This window comes from Nomascus leucogenys, chromosome 5 (assembly GCF_006542625.1).
Source record: "Nomascus leucogenys isolate Asia chromosome 5, Asia_NLE_v1, whole genome shotgun sequence".
Classification (NCBI taxonomy): domain Eukaryota; kingdom Metazoa; phylum Chordata; class Mammalia; order Primates; family Hylobatidae; genus Nomascus; species Nomascus leucogenys.
The window spans coordinates 54,500,107-54,523,285 of NC_044385.1; the positions used below are offsets into that span (position 1 = coordinate 54,500,107).

Here is a 23,179-nt window from a genome sequence, read left to right on the forward strand (position 1 = left end):
GGAAGGAAGCTCCCTCCGGATTTTAAGGCTGAAAGAAAACACTTTGGAGCAGCCGCCTGCGCGGGCTCCGGGCTGGGACTGCAGGAACGCGGGGCACCGGGTGGGGACTGCGGCACCTCGGCGGCCTCCTGAGCCCCGCCAGCGCTGGGCAGCGGCCAGCCCGAGGGAGCCCTCCCGACCCAGCCCCCGACGTGGCCCCAGACCCCCGGCCGGGGCACCTCCCTATACATCAAAGGGGATCTAAGCCGGGGAGGGACAAACCACCCGGGCACAACTTTTCTTCCCCTCCCGCCCCTCCTCCCAGTTGTTTTGTTTTTGGTTACTAGCTTCTCTTGGCAGCAAAATGTTGGTGGGGGGGTGGGGGGGCAAATCTGCAGGAAAAAGCCTGCTCGGCACGGGACACATCCAGGAAAACAATGTGGTCAGCTGAAGCAGGAAACGGGTTAGAGGATAGGGTCGGAGCCGGGAAAACCGGGGGGCGGCGAGTGGAAGGCAGCCGTCGCCTCCCCCAAGCTAGGGACGATAGTGACTATAAATGCCACCCCCAATATTTTTTTGCCACCCAAGCCCAGAGATCCCAGATATCGCACCCAATCCCAGGCTGGGGATGGGAGGAGGTCGGTGAGGTCGCAGTCCTGACTCCTCGCACCAGGCGGTGCCCGAGAAGATCCTGCCCCGGACGAGGCCCAGGGGGCTGGAGGGACGCAAGCGGGAGCGCGGATCCCGGCGTCTAGCTCCCCCCCGTGCCGCAGCGGCGACCCTTCCTACTTGGTCGTTCCTTTTCCTCCGAGCGCCGGGAGGAGGAAGCTCCCGCTAGCGTCTCCCACTTCCCTCGGCTGGAGGAAGGGGCCACGCTGAGGGAGCAAGACATGCAGCAGAGGCGGCGGGGTTCAGGCGGGCGGGAAGCGGGAAGCGAGAAGCGGGTGTGAGATGAGGTCCTGAGGCTGGAAGGGAGCCCGGGGACAACTGGAGTTGCACACGCTCGGAAGGCGGGAGGGGGCAAGGAGAAGGCTGCCTTAGAGGTGAGGGGAATTGGGGCATGATCATGGGCCGCGATGTTGCGTGAAGCGCAAGGATGTCAGGAACTGTGGGGACCGAGATGTGGTCTAGGAATGGGAGTGGGCGAAGAGAAGTCCATCGGGGCGGGCCGGGGGGTGGGACTGGGGGAGAGCCCCGGAAGCTGCGCGGAACACCCATCCTCTTGGATCCTAGGCTGGGACCCGGGCTGTCCGCCAGGGCTGGGAGACACTGGAGGAGGCCGGCCGATGGTTACGCGCGATGCCAACGACGACTGCCCCACGGTGGACAGCGGCTGCCCGTTCGCGGAGGAACGGGAGAGGCGGCTGGGTGCGGGCTGCCCGCAGTCCGTGAGCCAGGACAGAGTCCCAGGCTGTACAGTAATGGGCGGAGAGACTCGCAGTCCTGAGAAGTATTATGGGCTGTACTGGGAGATTTGGAGAGGGTGGAGGGGGGGCGGTCTGAGGGATTCCGGGCGGCACCGCTAAGGCGATGCCGCGAGCAGCATCCGCGCCCTCTCCTTCCCGCCCCAGCCCGGGTTTGTTCACTCAGGGCTCCAGCCCGGCGGCCGGGAGGAAGAAAAGGAAGAGGGAAGGAGCCTTTACCTGGCTCTGACGCGACGGGTCCCAGGCCCCCGGCTCCGCTTCCCACTCAGAGCTCTCCTCCCCTCTCTTCCCCGCCACCCGTTTCTACGCAGATCGGTGCCCCAGTCCCTGGAGGAGCCTCCGCCAACTCCGCAGGACCCCGCCGGGAAGTAGAGCCCACCCCTTTACCAATCACCGCCCGTTTTCTATCGACCGATGGGGCCCATAGCCAATAGGAAGAGCTGATCCCGAGAGGCCCGGAATGAGGGGGAGGAGCTGGCAAAACTTGGAGGTGTGACTAGCACTGCCGAGGCGTGGTCACAGATTAAGCTCCACCCCGGGTTGTTGAACCCCTAAGTAGAACTGATGGGCAGGATTAAGATGGCACCGACGACCAAACACAAACTCTTGAGCTAAGGCACGGCCAATTGGGCCGGGGTAGAGAGGAGGGGTGTTGCGGAGATTTTTAGCCAATAAAGAGTAGAGACCGGTGGAGACTGTAGACCCTCTTCCAATAAGAAGCGGGAAGGGCGTGCCGTGCCACTTCCACTAGGGCGAAGGCAGGGTTTGCCGAAACCTCCCGAAGCCGGCCAATGAGATCGGAGGCGGAGCCAAGTTCAGCCAACCAGAAAGCCGAACTGATCTCAGCACCGTTACTGGGGCGGTGCCTACGGTCTTCAAGCCACTAAGCTCTCGTCAGGGGAGGCCCCGGAGCCTTCCAATGAGAGACTGGGGCGAACTCTAGTTCTTCCAATCGGTGCGCGGCGCTGGCAATTCAAACTGACACCGGGTTGGAGACGCAGGAAAAGCGGAAGAGGGAGCGAAAACCAACGTGTTCGGTGACAGACCCCAGCGCCGGCTGAGCCCCTAAAGCGACTTCAGCCCTGCCCCACCAAAACCACCGCGCGCCCGGGAACAGCCGCTCCGGGAAGAGACCTGAGGGGACTGCGGGGGGCACGAGGGACAGCTGAGGGAAGGGAAGACGCGAGAGACACAGCGCGAGCACGCTGAGGGCCGGGGGTTGCCAGGAGAGGGGCCCGCGGACCCGCAGAGCGGAGAAAGGTCCGGGAGAGAGGGGCTTGACGGAGGAGAATCCGGGATCGCCTGGCAGAAAAAGAGAAGGGAGTTTCTGAATCCTGGGAAGAGGAGGCGTGGGTAGGGACGCTTAGCCCGAGATCCGACAGCAGGGAACGGGACCGCTCCGGGGGAGGGGCTTAATGCTAGGGAAGGGATGTCTTAAAAGAGGAGAAGCTTTAAATTAGACGATCGGAGAAGGCTGAGGGAATTGCTATGAAGGGGCGGGAGCTGAAGAGTAGAGGACTCCTTTAGACAGCAGAAAGGGAAAGCTGTTGAGAAGTTCCCTTCAAACTCCACCTGCCTCTTCTCCAATTCAAACTCCACTCCCTTCTCCAAAAGTTAAAAGGAAAGCCAAGTTTGCCGCGCTCCCCTGTTCCTACTCAATAAATACTTCTACTCCGCCACTGGGAAAACAGGAAAAAAAAAAACTAATTTCCTTCCCAATATTAGGACTTAGAAAAGCTCTAGGTCTCGCAATTTGAATTTTAGCCTAGGGGAATCAAAGTAGTAGGAGCATTACTCTTGTTTCCTTTTTCAAAATCCCACACCTCATCCTTCCTGCGACGCCATGTCTACCAACATTTGTAGTTTCAAGGACAGGTGCGTGTCCATCCTGTGTTGTAAATTCTGTAAACAAGTGCTCAGCTCTAGGGGAATGAAGGCTGTTTTGCTGGCTGATACTGAAATAGACCTTTTCTCTACAGACATCCCTCCTACCAAGTAAGTCATGCTAGTGGCGGGCAACGGTAGCTTTTAACTAAATGGGAACACTTATGGCTTGGATCTGTGGGAGTCAACAAGGAGGTTATCATTTCGGTGTTCCAGCCACTCCCACCAGTTTGATGATCCCCTTGGAATATATCTAAGTGGGCAGACTGTCTGGACAAAGTCTGTGGTTTAGCCAAGGTGGTCAGTCCTGATGTAATGCTTCTAGTTCAATTACAGTCATGCGACCACACATCTCTTAAGTTTGATCCCTGGTTCAGTGCCCTGCCCAACCATCCTATTTCACTGAATCAAGTCCGTGGCGTAGACTTTAGGTAAATTCAGGCAAAATTTTCTGTACTGTTGGAGAGGAGAGGTCATTTAAGTTTTTCATTTTTATCCATGAAATTTTGCACCAAAAAAAAAAAATCCGTTTTCTATCATTATTTGCAATTGGCATCGTAAATCAGATCAGTTGTTCATCAAATTCAGTTTTCTTTCCTCAAAACTCTCTCTGAAAGAGATGTAAATAGATTTTTATGGGATGAAAAATAGAGACTTAGCCTTAATCTTTATCTCCAATAAAGCCTATTTTGGACATTACACATTTGTTCCCATAATTGAACCCTTTTAAAATCTGTTTGTTTTCAGCCACTAACTGCTTTGAGTCCTTAAGAATTTGCTTCCCATTTGGTAAAATAGCCATTATGACTCAAATAAACCTTTTTCTAGCTCTAAATAGTACTTTCCCTTTCCATAGTCAACATATATATGCCCTACATGAATCTTCAAAATTTAGTTCTTTATGGAAATTTTGTTATTAAAAGGAAAGTAATTATCCAAAATATGAGTGGACAGTTATTCTCTAAGCTTTTGGATATAGAGCCAGAGGAAGCAGGTTAATAACCACAATTCATTTTAAATGAATTTCATGATAATGATAGAAACTTTACAAGTTTTTTAATTTACCCAGGTAAAGCTGTGTACTCTTCCTTTCTTGAAATGTTTTCTGAATTGGTCTAAGTGTAATCATGCCTAACAGCAAAGCCAAAGGCTCTCATTTATTGCAGAGATAAATGGGTTATTTTAAAATCTTTTTAATTTTTTTAAATTCTAAGTTAATATTTTACATTTGTGTGTGTGTACATCATACATGTATTTCAAAAAAGGAAAAACATTAGAAAATAAATCATAGAACCTACTGCTACAAAGTTCTGTGATTCATTGTCCACTGCTTTTTCTTTTTAGTAGCTCATACACAGACTTAAAATATTAACCCATTCATCTTTGCCATAGCTATGGTAAGTAATAAGGCAGTCATAAGGAAGGCTAGGTGAATTGTTACAGGTTAGACCCAAGTCTATAATAGAATCAGGTTTTTCCTATTTTCTACTCTTCTTTGTAGGGGTTAAAATAGTAATGAATTCGCATGCTAAGATGTGTGTGAATCAATGAACACATAAAAATTTTTTTAATGGAAAATTTGTCAGATGTTTATGTTGAGCTCACAAATATGAACTGCCTCTTTAAAAATATACTATAGTTCTATGTTAGCTTTCAGCTCTTTGGATTGACAAAATTTGTGCTAAATCAAGCATAGAATTACTATCTGACCCAGCATTTCTGGGTACATATCCAAAAGAATTCAAAACTGGATCTTGGAAGAGATATTTGCACACCCATGTTCACTAACAGCATTATTCACAATAGCCAAGAGGTGGAAGCAATCCAAATGTCCATTGACTCTACAGATGAACAGATAAACAAAATGTGGTATAGGGCGCCTATAGTTCCACTTACTCAGGAAACTCTGGTAGGAGGGTCACTTGAACCCAGGAGATTCATTACACAGCAATGTGATTATATTTAACACATCTGCTCTGCACACATAAAACTTGTTATGTTGGTAAATTTTGTTAATTTTTTGCCACAATTAAATTTTTTGTAAAGTACATCTGACTGTCTTTTTATACCTTTCTCTCTCCAGCGCAGTGGACTTCACTGGAAGATGCTATTTCACCAAAATCTGCAAATGTAAACTGAAGGACATCGCATGTTTGAAATGGTAATTTGTGGCACTATTCTGGATAGCCCTGGGTTTGGAAGATGGATATTGACACCAAAGCATAGAGAAAGGTTCACTGGGCTGCAACAAGGACTGGTATAAAGCATGCAATGAGCCATTGAAAAATAATTTATTACTTAGAGCTATTTTTTAAGAGGGTTTTGTGATGCTTCACATTAGTATATAATTTTACAATTTTCAAAGTGTATTCACAGTATCCGCTTCAATTTTCAGAACAAGGCAATGGAGGTTAGGGGGGAAAAACACTTGGATTTACAATAGTAAAAATCATGTTTGAGGTCTGACCCTACCCTTACTCTCTATGTGATCTTGAGTGAACTCCTTAAGCCTCTAAACTGCTGAACCTCTGTGTTCTTATTTAATTTCTAGGTTATTACTCTTTCTTTCTTTGTTTTTAGAGGGGTCTCAATACTGTTGCTCAGGCTGGAGTGCAGTGGCATGATCATAGCTCACTATAGCCTTGAACTCCTGGGCTCAAGTGATTCTCCTACCTCAGCCTCCTGAGTAGCTGGGACTACAGGCAGGCACCACCATGCCTAGCTAAGTTTTTTATTTTTTGTAGCAATAGGGTCTTGCTATGTTGCCCAGGCTGATCTCAAACTCCTGGCCTCAAGTGATCCTCCCTCCTCAGCTTCCCAAAAGGCTGGGATTACAGGTGTGAGCCACTGCATCCTACCTTAATTTCTTTCTTTCTTTCTTTTTTTTGTTTGAGAAGGAGTTTTTGCTCTTGTTGCCAAGGCTGGAGTGCAATGGCGTGATCTAAGCTCACCACAACCTCCATCTCCGAGGTTCAAGCGATTCTCCTGCCTCAGCCTCCTGAGTAGCTGGGATTACAGGCGTGCACCACCATGCCCAGCTAATTTTTTTTTTTTTTTTTTTTTGTATTTTTAGTAGAGACAGGATTTCTCCATGTTGGTCAGGCTGCTGTTGAACTCCCAAACTCAGGTGATCTGCCTGCCTCGGCCTGCCAAAGTGCTGGGATTAGTGAGCCACTGCACCTGGCCATTCTGTCTTATTAAGATAGAAATTTAATAATCTTCTGTGTTTACCTTATCAAGTTATTATAAAGATCAAATATGAATGTTAAAAGTCTCAATAAACTATAAATTACAACACAGCTGAGAGCTATTACTATAATCTTTTGAGAAGTAGACGTGTTATTATTTTCATTTTAGGAGGATAAAAGTTGAAATTTTCTCATTTAGATGGGGTTTGTATTTAGAAGGGGTTTGTATTATAAATAATAATCCTAATAATTTAAATTGGCAAACTCTTCTTATGTGCTATTTGATTTCATTCCTTTATTTAAGCTATACTTGTATTGAGGAGCTAGTATGTGGTAGTCTTTGTTACAAGGGTTACAAGGGCTGGAAATACAACAAAAACTAGATGAAGTCACTGGCCTTTGGACATTATTTTCTTTCTTTCTTTCTTTTTTTTTTTGAGACAGAGTCTTGCTCTGTCGCCCAGGCTAGAGTGCAGTGGCGTGATCTCAGCTCACTGCAACCTCCACCTCCCAGGTTCAAGCGATTCTCCTGCCTCAGCCTCCTGAGTAGCTGAGACTACAGGCACGCACTACCATGCCCAGCTAATTTTTTGTATTTTAGTAGAGACAGGGTTTCACCGTGTTGCCCAGGCTGGTCTCGAACTCCTGAGCTCAGGCAGTCCGCCCACCTTGGCCTCCCTAAGTGCTAGGATTACAGGCGTGAGCCACTGCACCCAGCCCACCTGGCTAATTTTTGTATTTTTAGTAGAGACAGGATTTCGCCATGTTAGCCAGGCTGGTCTCAAACTCCTGACCTCAAGTGATCCACATGCCTTGGCCTCCCAAAGTGTGGGATTGTAGGTGTGAGCCACCGCACCTGGGCAACAACATTTTTTTTGTTTTGTTTTGAGATGGAGTCTTGCTCTGTTGCCCAGGCTGGAGTGCAATGGCATGATCTTGGCTAACTGGAACCTCCGTCTTCTGGGTTCAAGTGATTCTCTCACTTCTGCCTCCCGAGTAGCTGGGACTACAGGCACGTGCCACCATGCCTAGTTAATTTTCGTATTTTTAGTAGAGGCGGGGTTTCGCCATGTTGGCCAGGCTGGTCTCGAACTCCTGACCTCAAGTGATCCACCCGCCTCAGCCTCCCAAAGTGCTGGGACTACAGGCATGAGCCACCGCACCCGAACAACATTTTCAAAAGAAAACCAAAACAGGGAAGTTAATTTTAATCATATATTTTGTCTAACCCAATGTATCCAAAATATTATTTCAACATGTAACCAACATAAACTACTAATGTAATATTTTATATTCCATTTTTTGTTCTTACTCTTTGAAATCTGGTGTACATTTTACACTTAACAACACATCTCAATTCAGGCCAGCCCCACTTCAAGTGTACAACAGCCATATGTGGCTAGTGGCTATTATTCTCGACAGCATAGATCTGGACCTTGGTATGGAGAGGTTTTTATTTTCATTTTTGGCTATTGAAGGGGTTTTAACCAGGGAGCAGAATGATCTGATGTAGCCCCACTAGAATGTTAGCTCCGTGAGAACAAGGGCTTTGTTTTGTTTACCACCGTATTCCTAGCACCTAGAGCAGTGCCTGAAAGATAGTAGATACTCAATAAATGTTAGTTAAGTGATGAATCAATGGATGAATGAATGAATATAGGCGGTAATTAAAGTCATGGAATTTACTCTTGCAATATAGTCTTACAAATAACTGGCACTCCTAGTTCAAAAACAACTTTTGTTTTCATTTGTTTGCCTTTCAAGCAAGTTATAATTAGAAGACATATTTTAGGTGGAATGGTACCTTTTATAGTAATCTTTATTGGGTCTCATAAAAATGACTGACTCACAAATCTCACAGAGTAAGACTAAGCTTCAATAAGAATTTTTACAACTCAAGGTATAAACAGTTCATGTTGCTATTTTTTTTAAAGTACTAGCGAAAACGTTCCCTGTAGGTTCACTCTATTTAATATGTGACTAGCTAGTTAAAAAAAAAAATTGTGAAAGACTGAGGTACTTATAATCAGCTGGATAATTCTGAAAACTGTAAAAACTTTTGCAACTTTCTCTGGAGGCTGTAGATTGCTTTATTTCTGAATTCCTTCAAAAACACTGAGACTAAAATTAGAGCAGCCAGATTGTATTTGGTTTACAGGGACTCATGCTGTCTTCCTACCTCTCCATCTGTTGAAACAGTTTTTAGGTGCTGGCATGAAACTAGAACATGTAAGAACCCAACTTGCCACAGTCCTGGGATAGCAAAAACCTTTACCCACAGAACTGAGTTTATTTAATTTATTTTGTCTGTACAGCACATCAGTTTGGGTGGTTTATAAAACAAATCACAACATTATGGCATCTAGAAGCTAACTTCTGAAGGGAGAATGCATAAAATAATACTAGCAGGACAAGCGTGGTGGCTCACGCCTGTAATCCCAGCACTTTGGGAGGCCAAGGCAGGTGGATCGCCTGAGGTCAGGTGTTCGAGACCAGCCTGGCCAACATGGTAAAACCCCATCTCTACTAATAACACAAAAATTAGCTGGGCATGGTGGCACACGCCTGTAATCCCAGCTATTCTGGAGGCTGAGGCAGGAGAATCACTTGAACCTGGGAGGCGGAAGTTGCAGTGAGCTGAGATTGGCACCATTACACTCCAGCCTGGGTGACAGGAGCAAAACTCGGTCTCAATAATAATAATAATAATACTAGCAAAGAAATGTGAGAATATGTTACTATTATTCACTTAAAGACTGCTTTCCCACTTGATGGTAGAACTGCACCCCCATCCCATCCCAAAGATCTCAGCAATGAAAGTTGTTAGGAGGAAATGAGGTCTAAATTATATGGTCTATTTATATAAGCATATGAAAAGACTTATCTGGCCAGTTATTACACGGTATCTAGTAACATTTACTTTCTTTTCTAGTGGGAACATTGTAGGTTATCATGTGATTGTTCCATGTAGTTCCTGTCTTCTTTCCTGCAACAACGGACACTTCTGGATGTTTCACAGCCAGGCAGTTTATGATATTAACAGACTAGACTCCACAGGTAAGAAACAATTGACTTGGACATTCCTGTAACATTTCTCTGTCAATACCTGAGTAAAATTCCCAATAGATCATTTCAGGATTCCTTTTAGATCTTCTTAGCTGGATCAGCTAGAGTGAAACTTCAATTCTTTTTTCCCAGACATTCACTTATGTCTATGTTCATTGTCATTTCTATGTTCACCCTTGTACTTAAGGCCTCAAACTTGGCTGAATTTCTTGGTCTTTTAAAATGAATATTATAATTGCTCTCAACTGCTGCCTTGATACATATTCTGACTCCAGAGAATTTTTGAAGATTTTAGATTTGATAGTCTAATGTGTGTGTGTGTGTGTGTGTGTGTGTGTGTATTTGTGTGTCTGTGTGTGTGCAAGAAAGGGAGAGGCCAGTCCTGGGGCAGTGGGAGTTGAGAGGAGGAGGACTAAGTAACCTCTGTATTTGGTGATGCTTCAGAATAAAAACAGGCATTTCGACATCTATGTTAATACGTTATGACAGAATTTTAGTCAAGGGAAATATTTAACACCAAAGTATAGAGTATGTTGTACAGGCACAATTGGAGATATTGTGGGTTCAATTCCAGACCACCATAATAAAGCAAGCAAATATCACAATTAAAGCAAGTCACACAATTTTTTGATTTCCCAGTGTATATAAAAGTTATGTTTACAATATATTTTAGTCTATTAAGTGTGCAATAGCAGGACATTTAAAAAACAATGTGCATACCTTAATCAAAAAATACTTATTCGGCTGAGAGCAGTGGCTCATGCCTGTAATCCCAGCATTTTGGCAGTCCAAGGTGGGAGGATCACTTGAGCTCAGGAGTTTGAGACCAGCCTGGGCAGCATGCTGAGACCTCATCTCTACAAAAAAATACAAAAATTATCCAGGCATCGTGGTGCATACTGTCGTCCCAGCTACCCAAGAGGCTGAGGTGGGAGGATCACTTGAATTTGGGAGGTAGAGGCTGCAGTAGGCTGTAATGATCATGCCACCGCATTTCAGCCTGGGCACCAATATGAGACCCTGTCTCAAAAAAGGAAAAAAAATGCTTTATTGCTAAAAACTGCTAATGATCATCTGAACCTTCAGCAAGTCATAATCTTTCTGCTGCTGGAGGGTCTTGCCTTGATGTTGATGACTACAAACTGATCAGGGTGGTGGTTGCTGGAGGTTAGGATGGCTGTGGCAATTTCTTAAAATAAGACAACAATGAGGTTTGCCATATGGATTGACTCTTCCTTTCACAAAAGATTTCTCTGTAGCATGTGATGCCATTTGATAGAATTTTACACATAGTAGAACCTCTTTCAAAATTGGAGTCAATCCTCTCAAATTCTACTACTTTACCAACTATGTTTATGTAATATTCTAAATCCTTTGTTTTCATTTCTACAATATTTACAGCATCTTCATCAAGAGTAGATTTCACCTCAAGAAACCATTTTCTTTGCTCTTTCATAAAAAACAACTCCTCATCCATTAAACTTTCATCATGAGATTGCAGCAATGCAGTCACATCTTCAGGCTCCATTTCTAAGTGTAGTTTTCTTGCTATTTCTACCACATCTGCAGTTACTTCCTCCACTGAAGTTTAAAAGCTCTCAAAGTTACCCACGAGGGTTGGAATCAACTTCTTTCAAACTCCTGTTAAGGTTGATATTTTGACTTCCTCCCATGAATCAGGAATGTGCTTTTCCAGAAGGTTTTCAATGTACTTTGCCCAGATCCATCAGAAGAATTACTATCTATGGCAGCTATAGCCTTATGAAATCTATCTCTTAAATAATAAGACTTGAAAGATTAAATTACTTCTTGATCCACGGGCTGCCAAATAGATGTTATGTTAAGGCATTAAAGCAACATTTATCTCCTTGTACAATGCCATCAGAGCTCCTGGGTGACTAGGTGCATTGTCAATGAACAATAATATTTTCAAAGGGATTTTTCTGAGCAGTAGGTCTTAACAATGGGCTTAAAATATTTAGTAAAACATGCTGTAAACAGATTTGCTGTCATCCAGGCTTTGCTGTTTCATTGACAGCACACAGACAAAGTATATTTAGCATAATTCCTAAGAACCCTAGAAATTTCAGAATGGTAAATGAGCATTGGATTCAACTTAAAGTCATCAGCTGCATTATCCTCTAACAAGAGATTCAGCCTGTCCTTTGAAGCTTTGAAGCCAAGTATTACTTCTCCTCTCTAGCTATGAAAGTCCTAGATGGCATCTACTTCCAACAGAAGGCTGTTTTGTGTATATTAAAAATCTCTGCCGGACGCAGTGGTTCACACCTGTAATCCCAGGACTTTGGGAGGCCGAGGTGGATGGATCACCTGAGGTCAGGAGCTTAAGACCAGCCTGACCAATATAGTAGAACTCTGCCTCTACTAAAAATAAAAAATTAGCCGGGCATGGTGGTACATGCCCAGCTACTTGGGGGACTGAGGCAGAAGAATCACTTGAACCGGGAGGCGGAGTTTGAAGTGAGCCGAGATCGCACCATTGCACCAAGAGTGAAACTCCATCTCAAAAAAAAAAGGTAATAAGAGGCCAGGTGTGGTGGCTCATGCCTGTAATCCCAGCACTTTGGGAGGCCAAGGCGGGCAGATCACCTGAGGTTGAGAGTTCGAGACCAGCCTGACCAACATGGAGAAACCCCGTCTCTACTAAAAATACAAAATTAGCTGGGCATGGTGGCGCATGCCTGTAATCCCAGCTACTTGGGAGGCTGAGGCAGGAGAATGGCTTGAACCCGGGAGGCGGCGGTTGCGGTGAGCCAAGATCACGCCATTGCACTCCAGCCTGGGCAACAAAAGTGAAACTCCGTCCCAAAAAAAACAAAAAGAAAAGAAAAGAAAAATCTGTTGTTTAGTGTAGGCACCTTCATCAATGATCTTAGCTAGATCTTCTGGATAACATGCTGCAGCTTCTACATCAGCACTTTTTGCTTCACCTGCACTTGTATGTTGTAGAAATGGCTTCTTTACTTAAACTTTATAAACCAACCTCTGCTAGCTTCAAACTTTCTTCTACAGTTTCCTCAACTTTCTTGCTCTTCATAGAATTGCAGAGAGTTAAGACCTAGCTCTGGATTAGGTTTTCGCTTAAGAGAATATCATGGCTGGTTTAATCTTCTATCTAGGTCACTAAAACTTTCTCTGTATCATCAATAAGGCTGTTTCACTTTCTTATTCATGTTTTCACTGGAGTAGCACTTCTTACGTCCTTTAAGAACTTTTCTTTGCAGTCACAAGTTGGCTAACAATTGGGCATAAAAGGCCCAACTTTCAGCCTGTCTCAGCTTTCAGTATGTCTTCCTCACTATGCTTAATCATTTCTAGCTTTTGATTTAAAGTGAGAGACATGCCACTCTCTTTCACTTGAACACTTAGAGGTCATTGTAGGGATATTAACTGGCCCAATTTCAATATTGTTGTATCTTAGGAAATAGGGAGGCCCCAGGAAAGAGAGAGAGAACAGCTGGTCAGTGGAGGAGCAGTCAGAACACACAAAATATTTATTGATTAAGTTTGCAGTCTTAAGTGGGTGTGGTCTTAAGTGGGTGTGGTTCATAGCACCCTGAAACAATTATAACAGTAACATCAAAGATCACAGATCACCATAATAGATATAATAATAATGAAAAAGGTTGAAATATTGAGAGAATTATCAAAATGTAACAGACAAAAGGTAAGCATATGCTGTTAGACTTACTCAATGCAGGATTGCCAAAACCTTCCATTTATATAAAGCCCAATATCTATGGTGTGCAATAAACTAAAGCACGATTGAGGTATGCCTATACTAATTATTTTAGCAAGGCCAGGCATGGTGGCTCACACCTGTAATCCCACACTTTGGGAGGCCAAGACAGATGATCACTTGAGGTCAGGGGTTCGAGACCAGCCTGGCCAATATGATGAAACCCCCCCTTGAACCTGGGAGGTGGAGGTTGCAGTAAGCCAAGATGGCACCACTGCACTCCAGCCTGGGCAACACAGTGAGACCCTGTCTCAAAAAAAAACAAAAAAAAATTATTTTAGTAAGAAAATATACTACCAATTCTTTAAAAAAAAAGTTTCTTTTTCCTCATGTTAAGGTGCTGAGGCACTGAAATACTAATTCTTTTTTTTTTTTGAGACAGAGTTTCACTCTTGTTTCCCAGGCTGATGTGCAATGGTGTCATCTTGGCTCACTGCAGCCTCTGCCTCCTGGATTCAAGCGATTCTCATGCCTCAGCCTCCCGAGTAGCTGGGATTACAGGCATACGCCCAGCTAATTTTTTTGTATTTTTAGTAGAGACAGGGTTTCACCATGTTGGTCAGGCTGGTCTTGAACACCTGACCTCAGGGGCTCTGCCCGCCTCAGCCTCCCAAAGTGCTGGGATTACATGGGATTGCAGATATGAGTCACCATGCCTGGCCTGAAGTACCTTTTTTTTTTTGAGATGGAGTCATTCTGTCACCCAGGCTGGAGAGCAGTGGCATGATCTCGGCTCACCGCAATCTCCACCTCCCGAGTTCAAGTGATTCTCCTGCCTCAGCCTTCTGAGTGGCTGGGATTATAGGTGCACACCACTACACCTGGCTAATTTTTGTATTTTTAGTAGGGACGGAGTTTTGCCAGGTTGCCCAGGCTGGTCTCGACCTCCTGACCTCAGGTGATCCACCCACCTCAGCCTCCCAAAGTGCTGGGATTATAGGTGTGAGCCACTGCACCGGCCAAAGTACCAATTTTTAAAGGGGATTTATATAATACTTTTTATATTGCCTGGAGCCATTGCGTTTTGTTTTAAGACACATGTTCTCAATGTCTAACATCTATTTACACAATAGACCAAGTTGATTATAAGGAACTTTTTTTTTTTTTTTCTTTTTTGGAGACAGGGTCTTGCTCTGTCACCCAGGCTGGAGTGCAGTGGCACAATCTCGGCTCACTGCAGCCACGACCTCCCAGGCTCAAGCAATTCTCCCACCTCAGCCTTCTCAATAGGTGGGACCACAGGTGTGTGCCACCATCCCTGTCTAATTTTTTGTATTTTTCGTAGAGACTGGTTTTTGTCATTTTGCCCAGGCTGGTCTCGAACTCCTGTCCTCAAGTGATCTGTCCACCTTGGCCTCCAAAGGGCTGGGATTACAGGCCTGAGACACCTCACCAGCTGACTTTAAGGAACTTGACAATCTAAGTTGACACTAGCATCCTTAGGTTCCTAAATGCATGTTTTAGTCTTCTTTAGAACTTAAATGTATTTTTTAAATACATGATTTGCCTTCACAGACCAAAAGATCATGAATTACAAGCTAGGTTGTCAAGGGTCTTTAAATCCTCCAATTATGCTTAGATTTTTATAGATTTGATTTTTTTATCATCTGGGATTCAACTGTGGCTCTCAATCTATCATTTATGGGGTCTTAATTTAAAACTTTGGTATGTTAAGAAGGCCATTTTCATGTAAGGACTTATCTGAACTCCCCTAAGTGGGATACAGTCTCCTAATTTAAGCCTCCAGTTTTATATTTGTGTTGCCCATGGGACACATTAAAGGAAGTTTCTGCTTTGATAGTATTTTTCCTGCTTTACAGAATTCAAAACACAGGGTGGAGATTTTTCAAGTTTGATTTACTTTTTAATATTGGTCAATTTTTCAAAGATAAAAGCCCCACGTTCTTCCATTTGCACTGAATCTAATCCATAAGAAACAGATGTATCACAGGATTTCCTTCCTCTCTTCTTAACAGAGAAAGGAAGGTGCTGCTTCTGTCAGATCCAATCTCTTAGTTTATTTTTCCTCCTTTGAACCAATTGTGCTGAGCTGCTTCATGTCTCTGAGTACTGACTCCAAGAATATCAAGCTTCTGCTTTGTAACCCTAATATTGTGATTTCAAGCAAGATTTTCTAGATGCTTGGTATCAAAGCAAGTTTCTAATGGCGTCACAACTGTCCTTGAATCACCTGAACCAGCAGTGTCAAAGGAATGCATAGACAAGCTTTATAAATTCTAGAATGTTTAAACTGAAAAGGACTCCTGGAGGTCTGTTTTCTAGGCTAGTCTTCATTTAGAGACCTGATTTCCCAGAACTTTCTGGAGGAGCCTTGGGAAACCTCAGCTCAAATTTCCTGAAATTGGCAAATGCCCTCAGAGGCAAAATGGCTTCAGCCCTCCATTTACGTTTATGGGTTCTAATTTTCACTTTGATTTTTGCCTCGCAATTCCTTACAGCTCTTCCTGTCAGCTCTTCCATGACATTTACCAGGAGCAGAACACCATTCATTCTTAGGGTGGGGGTGGGGTAGCGTTTTCTATTATAAACAATTCAAACACAAAAAGATTATAGAAGATAATAAGATACACATCTGTATCCCCACCAGCATCAAACACATGCTAACTTCTTGCCAGATTAGATTCCAGTATCTCCCTCAGTCAAGGTAAACAGTTGATTATTTCTACTGTTTCAACAATGTCACACTACACATCCCTGTGCATGTCTCCTTGAACCACCTATGCAAGATGGGCAGCTGAGGAAGGGAGGGATGAACAATGGGCTGTATTTGCAACATTTTTAAAAATTCACAAAATGGAATACTCTCCAGAAGTAAAAATAAATGAGCAAAATCTACACAAGTCAACATAGATTAACCTCAAAAACATAACGAGTGAAAAAGCAAATTAGAAAACAACATGTAGTGTAATAACATTATATACAAAATTTAAATACACAAAACAGTAATATATATTGTTTACGTTGCATGCATTTGTAGTAAAACCATGCATGGTATACTAGCAGTGGTGAACACTGGATTCAAATCAAATCTCCAAATCCTGGCTCATTCCATTCTACCATGTGGCTGCTATCTCACTGTGTATGGAGTGGATATCCTGAATTGCTGGGTCCTCTTTGTGTCCACACTGATAACTGGACAGCTTAAGATTTGTTTTTCTGGCCAAGCGTGGTGGCTCACATCTGTAATCCCAGCACTTTGGGAGGCCGAGGCGGGGGGGATCACCTGAGGTCAGGAGTTCAAGACCACCCTGACCAACATGGTGAAACCCCATCTCTACTAAAAATACAAAAATTACCTGGGCATGGTGGCATTCGCCTGTAGTCCCAGCTACTCGGGAGGCTGAGGCACGAGAATCACTTGAACCTGGGAGGCAGAGGTTGCAGTGAGCCAAGATTACACCACTCGACTCCAGCCTGGGCAATAGAGCGAGACCCTGACTCAAAAAAAAAAAAAAAAAAAAAAAAGATTTGCTTTTCTTGTGAAGTTAATTGGCTGTCCTAGAGGTCAGTTATTTTCTATTTAGTGCTTTTAACTTATAATGTAAAATATACCCAGAGTAATAAACTTGTCATTATCCTCTACTGTATGTTTAGTCATTTACTGTATACCCATGCTGCATTCTTCAATATGAAATCTGACTATTCTTTCTCAGTGAAGTTTTTAATTATTCTTTTGTTTATTATAGTGACTGCTGCAACCTGGCCCTAAAGTTTAGTTTAAAGCTCTGCCTGTGGACTGAAACCCACTGGTATCAAAGATTGCAGTTCATACTATAACTGGCTCCGAACCCTTGCTTTTTTTCTGAATCAGAAAAATGGCACCAGCTACTTCTCTGCTTATTGAAGGGATGAGGAGACTTATTCAGGACTTCTCCCTGAACCCTCAAAAGAGGCACTTAATCTAAAAGCATCTTGTGAGATCTCCATTCTTAAACGTCATTAAAATAGGTCAGAAAATTATCAGTGTACAGTGATTATGTTATAATGCAGCTGGAGGCAGGGTTTGAGTAAATGGACTCCTGAGAGCCCTTTGAGCTGTAAAATTCTAGAATTCAAGCCCTTGCTTAAAAGGATTTAAAGAATGTTTATGTCCTACCCCTTAAAAAAAAGTGTTTGCCAGGCATGGTGGCTCATGCCTGTAATCCCAACAGTTTGGGAGGTCAAGGAGAGAGGATTGCTTGAGCCCAGGAGTTTGAGACTAGCCTGGGCAACATAGTGGGAACCTGTATCTACAAAATAAAATTAGCCATGTGTGGTAGTACACGCCTGTAGTCCCAGCGACTTGGGAGGCTGAGGTAGGAGGATCACTTGAGCCCTGGAGGTCCAGGCTGCAGTGAGCTGTGATTGTGAACCATGATCCTGCCAGGCACTCCAGCTTGGGCAACAGAGAGAGAATTTATCTCAAAATAAATAAATAAAGTTTATGTCCTAGATGGATAATATTAGATAATTTTATTTGTAGTACATTATTTAATAGCTACTCTTTTTACTGCTAACACTATGGTTTATATAAGAATATTAACATATGAAGTTTCATAATTTGTGTTCTGAGTTATAACAGTAGTGAGCATTAAAGAATTTTTATGACTTTTTATTTTCAGGTGTAAACGTCCTACTTTGGGGCAACTTGCCAGAGATAGAAGAGAGTACAGATGAAGATGTGTTAAATATCTCAGCAGAGGAGTGTATTAGATAAATGGAATTATGATATATATGATATACAAACTTTTTTCTATTTAAAAATATATTAATGGATGAACTTTAACATTGTTAGTTTGCCAGTGATCTTTTTTGGAAAACAAAAATGGGGCATCTGTTGATTTATTTATTTTCCGTCTCTAATTAATTACCTCAGTTTGATTGAAGCCAGTGGAGTTGTGCTTTTCCTCTACTTCTACTTCCTCTCCCCCACCTTCTTCTGCCCAGTGTAGGTGTATTCTTAAATTCAGACAGGAGAAGATTCTTTCACATATCGCTCAGTTACCTCCCAATCTGGGGGAGTTTTTCTTACAACTTGATACCAGATACCATTAATTTTACATTCCTGAATAAAGGCCTAGTACCCACGCATATTTCCACCATGCATATATCAAGCTCAACCGAGTTTTAATAGGGGATTAAAAAAACAAGCTGTTAGGTTTCCATGGGCACTGGTTCTCATAGGTTCTATTGGTGATAACTGCTTTAATATGGAGCAAGAGTTTGTGAATCAGGAAATAGAATAAATTAAAATTTAAAATATATGGAGGAATCCTCTTGATTGCTCAGTATGATGTTAGATAAATGAGTTTGTCAGAAAATATCAGTATACACTGTTTACCAATGTTATTTATTTACATTCTTCTAAAGCCGTTATGGATATTGTATTATGAGAGCTAAACCTAAATAAGTTATCCTGTTCCCTAGGACTTTCTCTGTAAATAGCGAATTTTAGACGAGTAGTCTGTCCTAAATCTTAAATAGAAAAAAAACTAAAGAAGCGATTGCTTAAGCCATTGTACATTATAAAGAGCTGTTTTGTTTTGTTTTGCTTTGCTTTGCTTTGTTTTGTTTTTTTAAAGCTGCACTCAGAGCCACAAAGGAATAGGAAAGTAGGATAGTGTTGGATTCTGGTTTTATGTAAAGCTAAAATAAATGTATCTCTTTAATATCTCAGTTGTAGGGATTTTGTCAATACCAAAGCAGACTGAGTTGTGGTTTTGTAAATAAAGTTTTTTCTAAAAATGACCATTCTTCCTTTAATCTTTTGTTATACTCACATATCATATGTAAAAATATAAATAAATAGTACTTAAAGTATAGAATATAAGGCTAATGTTTATTGAATACTTACCATATGCCAGACACTGTCCTAAGTGCTTTAGACATTTAACTCCTCACAACAAACCTATGAGGTAGGTACCATTATTATTCCTTTTTTTTTTTTAACTGGTAAATCAGGTGAGACAGAGAGAAGTTAAGTAATTTGTTTAAGGTAGCATAACCGGTTAGAGGTGCTCAGACAGAAGACTGACTCCAAAAGCTCCTGCTCATATGATTTATTTATGGTCTTACTTAGCCAGGATACCTGCTGGGTAACTAACTACATTGTTATGTGCCCTAGATGAGGGCAGAAGTGACTGATTTGAAGGTTGAATAAACTCGTGCAGGGTCTTGGGGTATAAGTGACCTGAGGGCACTGAAAGAATCATTTGCCACAAACCAAGATAAAGGGTGCTTCAGGAAATGCTGTTACTCCCACCTGGAAAACTTTTCCAAAAATCTTTCACACCAACCATTAGCACTGACAGAAGGCCATCAAAAGAACCAATGGAATGAGTGTGGAATAATTTGTTTCCCAATTTGGTTTTTTGGGTGTGTGTGTGTGTGTGTATGTTTTAACCTCAAGTTCTTAGGTGAGCATAATCTATAAGAGAAAAATATATATATACTTCTTTGGTTAACTTGTTCAACTAGAGAAGAAAAGTCTAATACTAGACTAGGAAATGTGGCAAGTTTAAAATTCAATAGAGTTCATCTGGTTTCCGTTCAGCTCATGCCTTCAAAGGCTATGGTTGACCTAGGGTCTCTTTGAAGAGCAAAAGCAAGATAGAGGTGCACTGATTGAAGCAAGCCCCAAATGTGATTCTACTCCAGCTGGGGAATATTTCAAATTACTCAACTACCTTTGGTTAACTGGATTATGGGAAAGCCAGTTCTAAACAGAAAGCTGATTAATAAAATTTTATCTAAAGAAATATATTCATGACACTAGTGTGGTTTGAGGGTTTTTTGTTGTTGTTGTTATTTTCTTTAGAGACAGGGTCTCGCTTTGTTGCCCAGGCTGGAGTGCAGTGGTGTGATCATAGCTCACTACAGCCTTGAAGTCCTGGACTCAAGCGATCCTCCTGCCTTAGCCTCCCCTGTAGCTAGGACCACAGGCATGCACCACACCTGGCTAAATGACACTGGTTTGTGCGGTTTTTTTGTTTGTTTTGTTTTTGTTTTTAAGAGAGGGTCTGGCTCTGTTACCCAGACTGGAGTGCAGTGATGTGATCTCAGCTCACTGCAACTTCCGCCTCCAGGGTTCAAGCGATTCTTATGCCTCAGCACCCCCGAGTAGCTGGGACTACAGGCATGCACCACCATGCCTGGCTAATTTTTGTAGTTTTAGTAGAAGGAGTTTTGCCATGTTGGCCAGCCTGGTCTTGAACTCTTGGCCTTAAGTGATCCACCCGCCTCAGCCTCCCAAAGTACTGGGATTACACGCATGAGTGTGAATCCAACACTGTTTTGGGGATTTTTTTTTTTTTTTTAGGCACAGTTTCACACTTGTTGCCCAGGCTGGAGTGCAATGGCATGATCTCGGCTCACCGCAACCTCCGCCTCCCAGGTTCAAGCGATTCTCCAGCCTCAGCCTCCCAAGTAGCTGGGATTACAGGCATGCACCACCACGCCCAGCTCATTTTGTATTTTTAGTACAGATGGAGTTTCTCCATGTTGATTAGGCTGGTCTCTAACTCCTAATCTCAGGTGATCCTCCCACGTTGGCCTCCCAAAGTGCTGGGATTACAGGCATGAGCCACCGTGCCCGGCCTGTCAACACTGTTTTTAAATAAAAACAAATTACATTCACTCTGGTAAGACAAAAGCAAAATCACATATGTGGATTTAGGATACACCTTCTACTCCTAGTATAATTCCTAGGCCTAGAAGATCCATCTATTCTTTTGTCCTCTTTTAATATTTGATTCAATTCAACATACCTGTATTATTCTCCAATAGTGTGGCAAGAATTGTACAATGACATGCTCACACTTGCCTTCAGGGAGTACACAGTAAGTTGAGGAAAGGATAGAACTCTATGAGTCCATCTATTTCATTGGGTTAAGTGATTTAACAAAGGCATGCTTAAAGTGCTATGACTCCAGAGATGAAAGAGCAATCATTCTGAGTAGCAGGAGAGAGTGGGAGTTGAGCAAGAGAGTGTAGGAATTGAGAAAGCTACTAAGAAGAAATGCTACTTGAGGCAGGCTTTGAAGCAGTTAGGAGTTGCCAGCTGGGATAAGAGTTTTGAGCAGAGGGAATAGTGTAAACAAATTGAATGGAATTTAAAAGTATCTTGCTTATTTGGGAAGTTCTAAGTTGTCCCCCATACCTTCCAAGACATGTAGTAAGAATTAATTCGGCCAGGCATGGTGACCCACGCCTATAATACCAGCACTTTGGGAGGCTGAGGAGGAAGGATTGCTTGAGGCCAGGAGTTTGAGACCAGCCTGGGCAAGATAGTGGGAACACATCTCTACCAAAAAATACAAAAATAAGCCCAGGGTGATGGCACAGGCTTGTAGTCCCAGGTAATTGGGAGGCTGGGGTGGGAGGATCACTTGAGCCCAGGAGGCTGAGGCTGCAGTGAGCCATGATTGGACCACTCCACTCCAGCCTGGGTGACAGAGTGAGACCCTGTCTCAAAAGTTAAAAAATAAATAAATAATTTTTTTTAAAAAAAAGGATTAATTACAAGGTGAAGTTAACAAGGAAGGTTATATGTTATGAAGAATATTCTATACGATTGTAAGTTTAGACTTGGTCCAGTAGCAATGTGGAGTTATTGAAGTTTTTAAGCAGGAGAATAAAATGATCAGATTGAGGATGATGGCTCTGATGGTAAAGTATAATCAAGTTTAGCTTTCCTAATGTCCTTTCTTTGATGCACTTAACAACTTGACCATGGAAATTAAACTTACTGCCTTTACCCTAAGAACCCACGTAGTTCTTTAAGTTCTCGGAATTTCTTGGGTTTCATGGAGCCTCTAGTCTGCAGTAGGGCATTGCCTTTTTTTTTTCCCCTTTTCCATTTTGTCATTCCTGCAGTTCAAGGAAGGGGCAGTGAGTCATCAGCTCACCCGCCATGACATTTTTGCTACTTTATCTTTCTCCTTAAGCTAGTTTCTCAACCTCAAACTTAGCCTCTGAGGAGGCATCTTGGGTGCAGCCTAATCTTAAAGACATACATTTTAAATAATCAATGGCTCTGAAAACCAGGTCCTTAAATATTAGTAATTTAGAGAGATTACCCAAAAAGAATGCTTTTATGACCTCTGAGTCACATGTGGCTTGTTAAGAATAATCTATATTGTTTAACTTTAGTGAGGAAGTGACCATGATATATAAACCACGATCTAGAAAACAACTAACCACAACGCAAATAGGGAGTGAGGGGAGGTAGGTGAGAATATGGCTCAAATAGTCTTGATTCAGTAGTGAATTGCTCGATGAAAGCTTTCCCTATTTTAACATTCCTGCTTATAAAAGGAATTAGTTTCCTTTTCTGCCTTTTTTTTTTTTTTTAAACTTTAAAAGCAGCCTAAACCATAGTTTCTTTCTTGCCTGGTATTGAGTGTATGCCAAATCTACCCTAAACTGCACAGATGGAAAAAATTAGTCTATGTCTGTGGTACCTCTGGGGTTGAATATTTTTAGTACCAAAATCTTTAGCTAAAGATTCCTTTTTCCAACACTCTCAAAGAATCCCTTGTCATCCAATGGAAAAACCTACTGAGATAGAAATTAACAATATCATGCTTTTGTATATTCCTTTACAGTTTATTAAGAGCTTTCACATACAGTGTCATTTACTCCTCAGAATAACCTTGGGAGCTATCATTCTCATTTTACAAATTAAGACAGATGCCAGGCATGGTGGCTCACGTCTGTAATCCCAACACTTTGAGAGGCTGAGGCCAGAGGATCACCTGAGGCCAGGAGTTTGAGACCAGCCTGGGCAACAAAGTGAGGCCTAGTGTCTACAAAAATTTTAAAAATTAGCCAGGTGTGGTGGCGCGTGCCTGTAGTCCAGCTACTCGGGAGGCAGAGGT

At 42.8% G+C, this 23,179-nt stretch overlaps 2 protein-coding genes across 7 annotated transcripts in view; one reads left to right on the forward strand and one right to left on the reverse strand.

Annotated features, from left to right (window-relative positions):
• The window catches only part of SRGAP2 (SLIT-ROBO Rho GTPase activating protein 2), a 256,002-nt gene extending 254,079 nt beyond the window's left edge, over positions 1-1,923 (reverse strand). For all 6 annotated transcript variants that reach the window (XM_030813102.1, XM_030813101.1, XM_030813103.1 and 3 more), the window contains exon 1: positions 1,623-1,923. The gene's annotated coding sequence lies outside the window, so the exon portion shown is untranslated. The remainder of the gene's footprint in view (positions 1-1,622) is intronic.
• FAM72A (family with sequence similarity 72 member A) lies at positions 1,192-19,123 on the forward strand. The gene is given in 5 exon segments (XM_030813107.1): positions 1,192-1,357; positions 1,360-1,429; positions 5,371-5,448; positions 9,408-9,532; positions 17,924-19,123. Coding segments are annotated over 5 exon segments (447 nt in total). The 5' UTR covers positions 1,192-1,278; the 3' UTR covers positions 18,019-19,123.
• Positions 19,124-23,179: the final 4,056 nt, after the last annotated feature.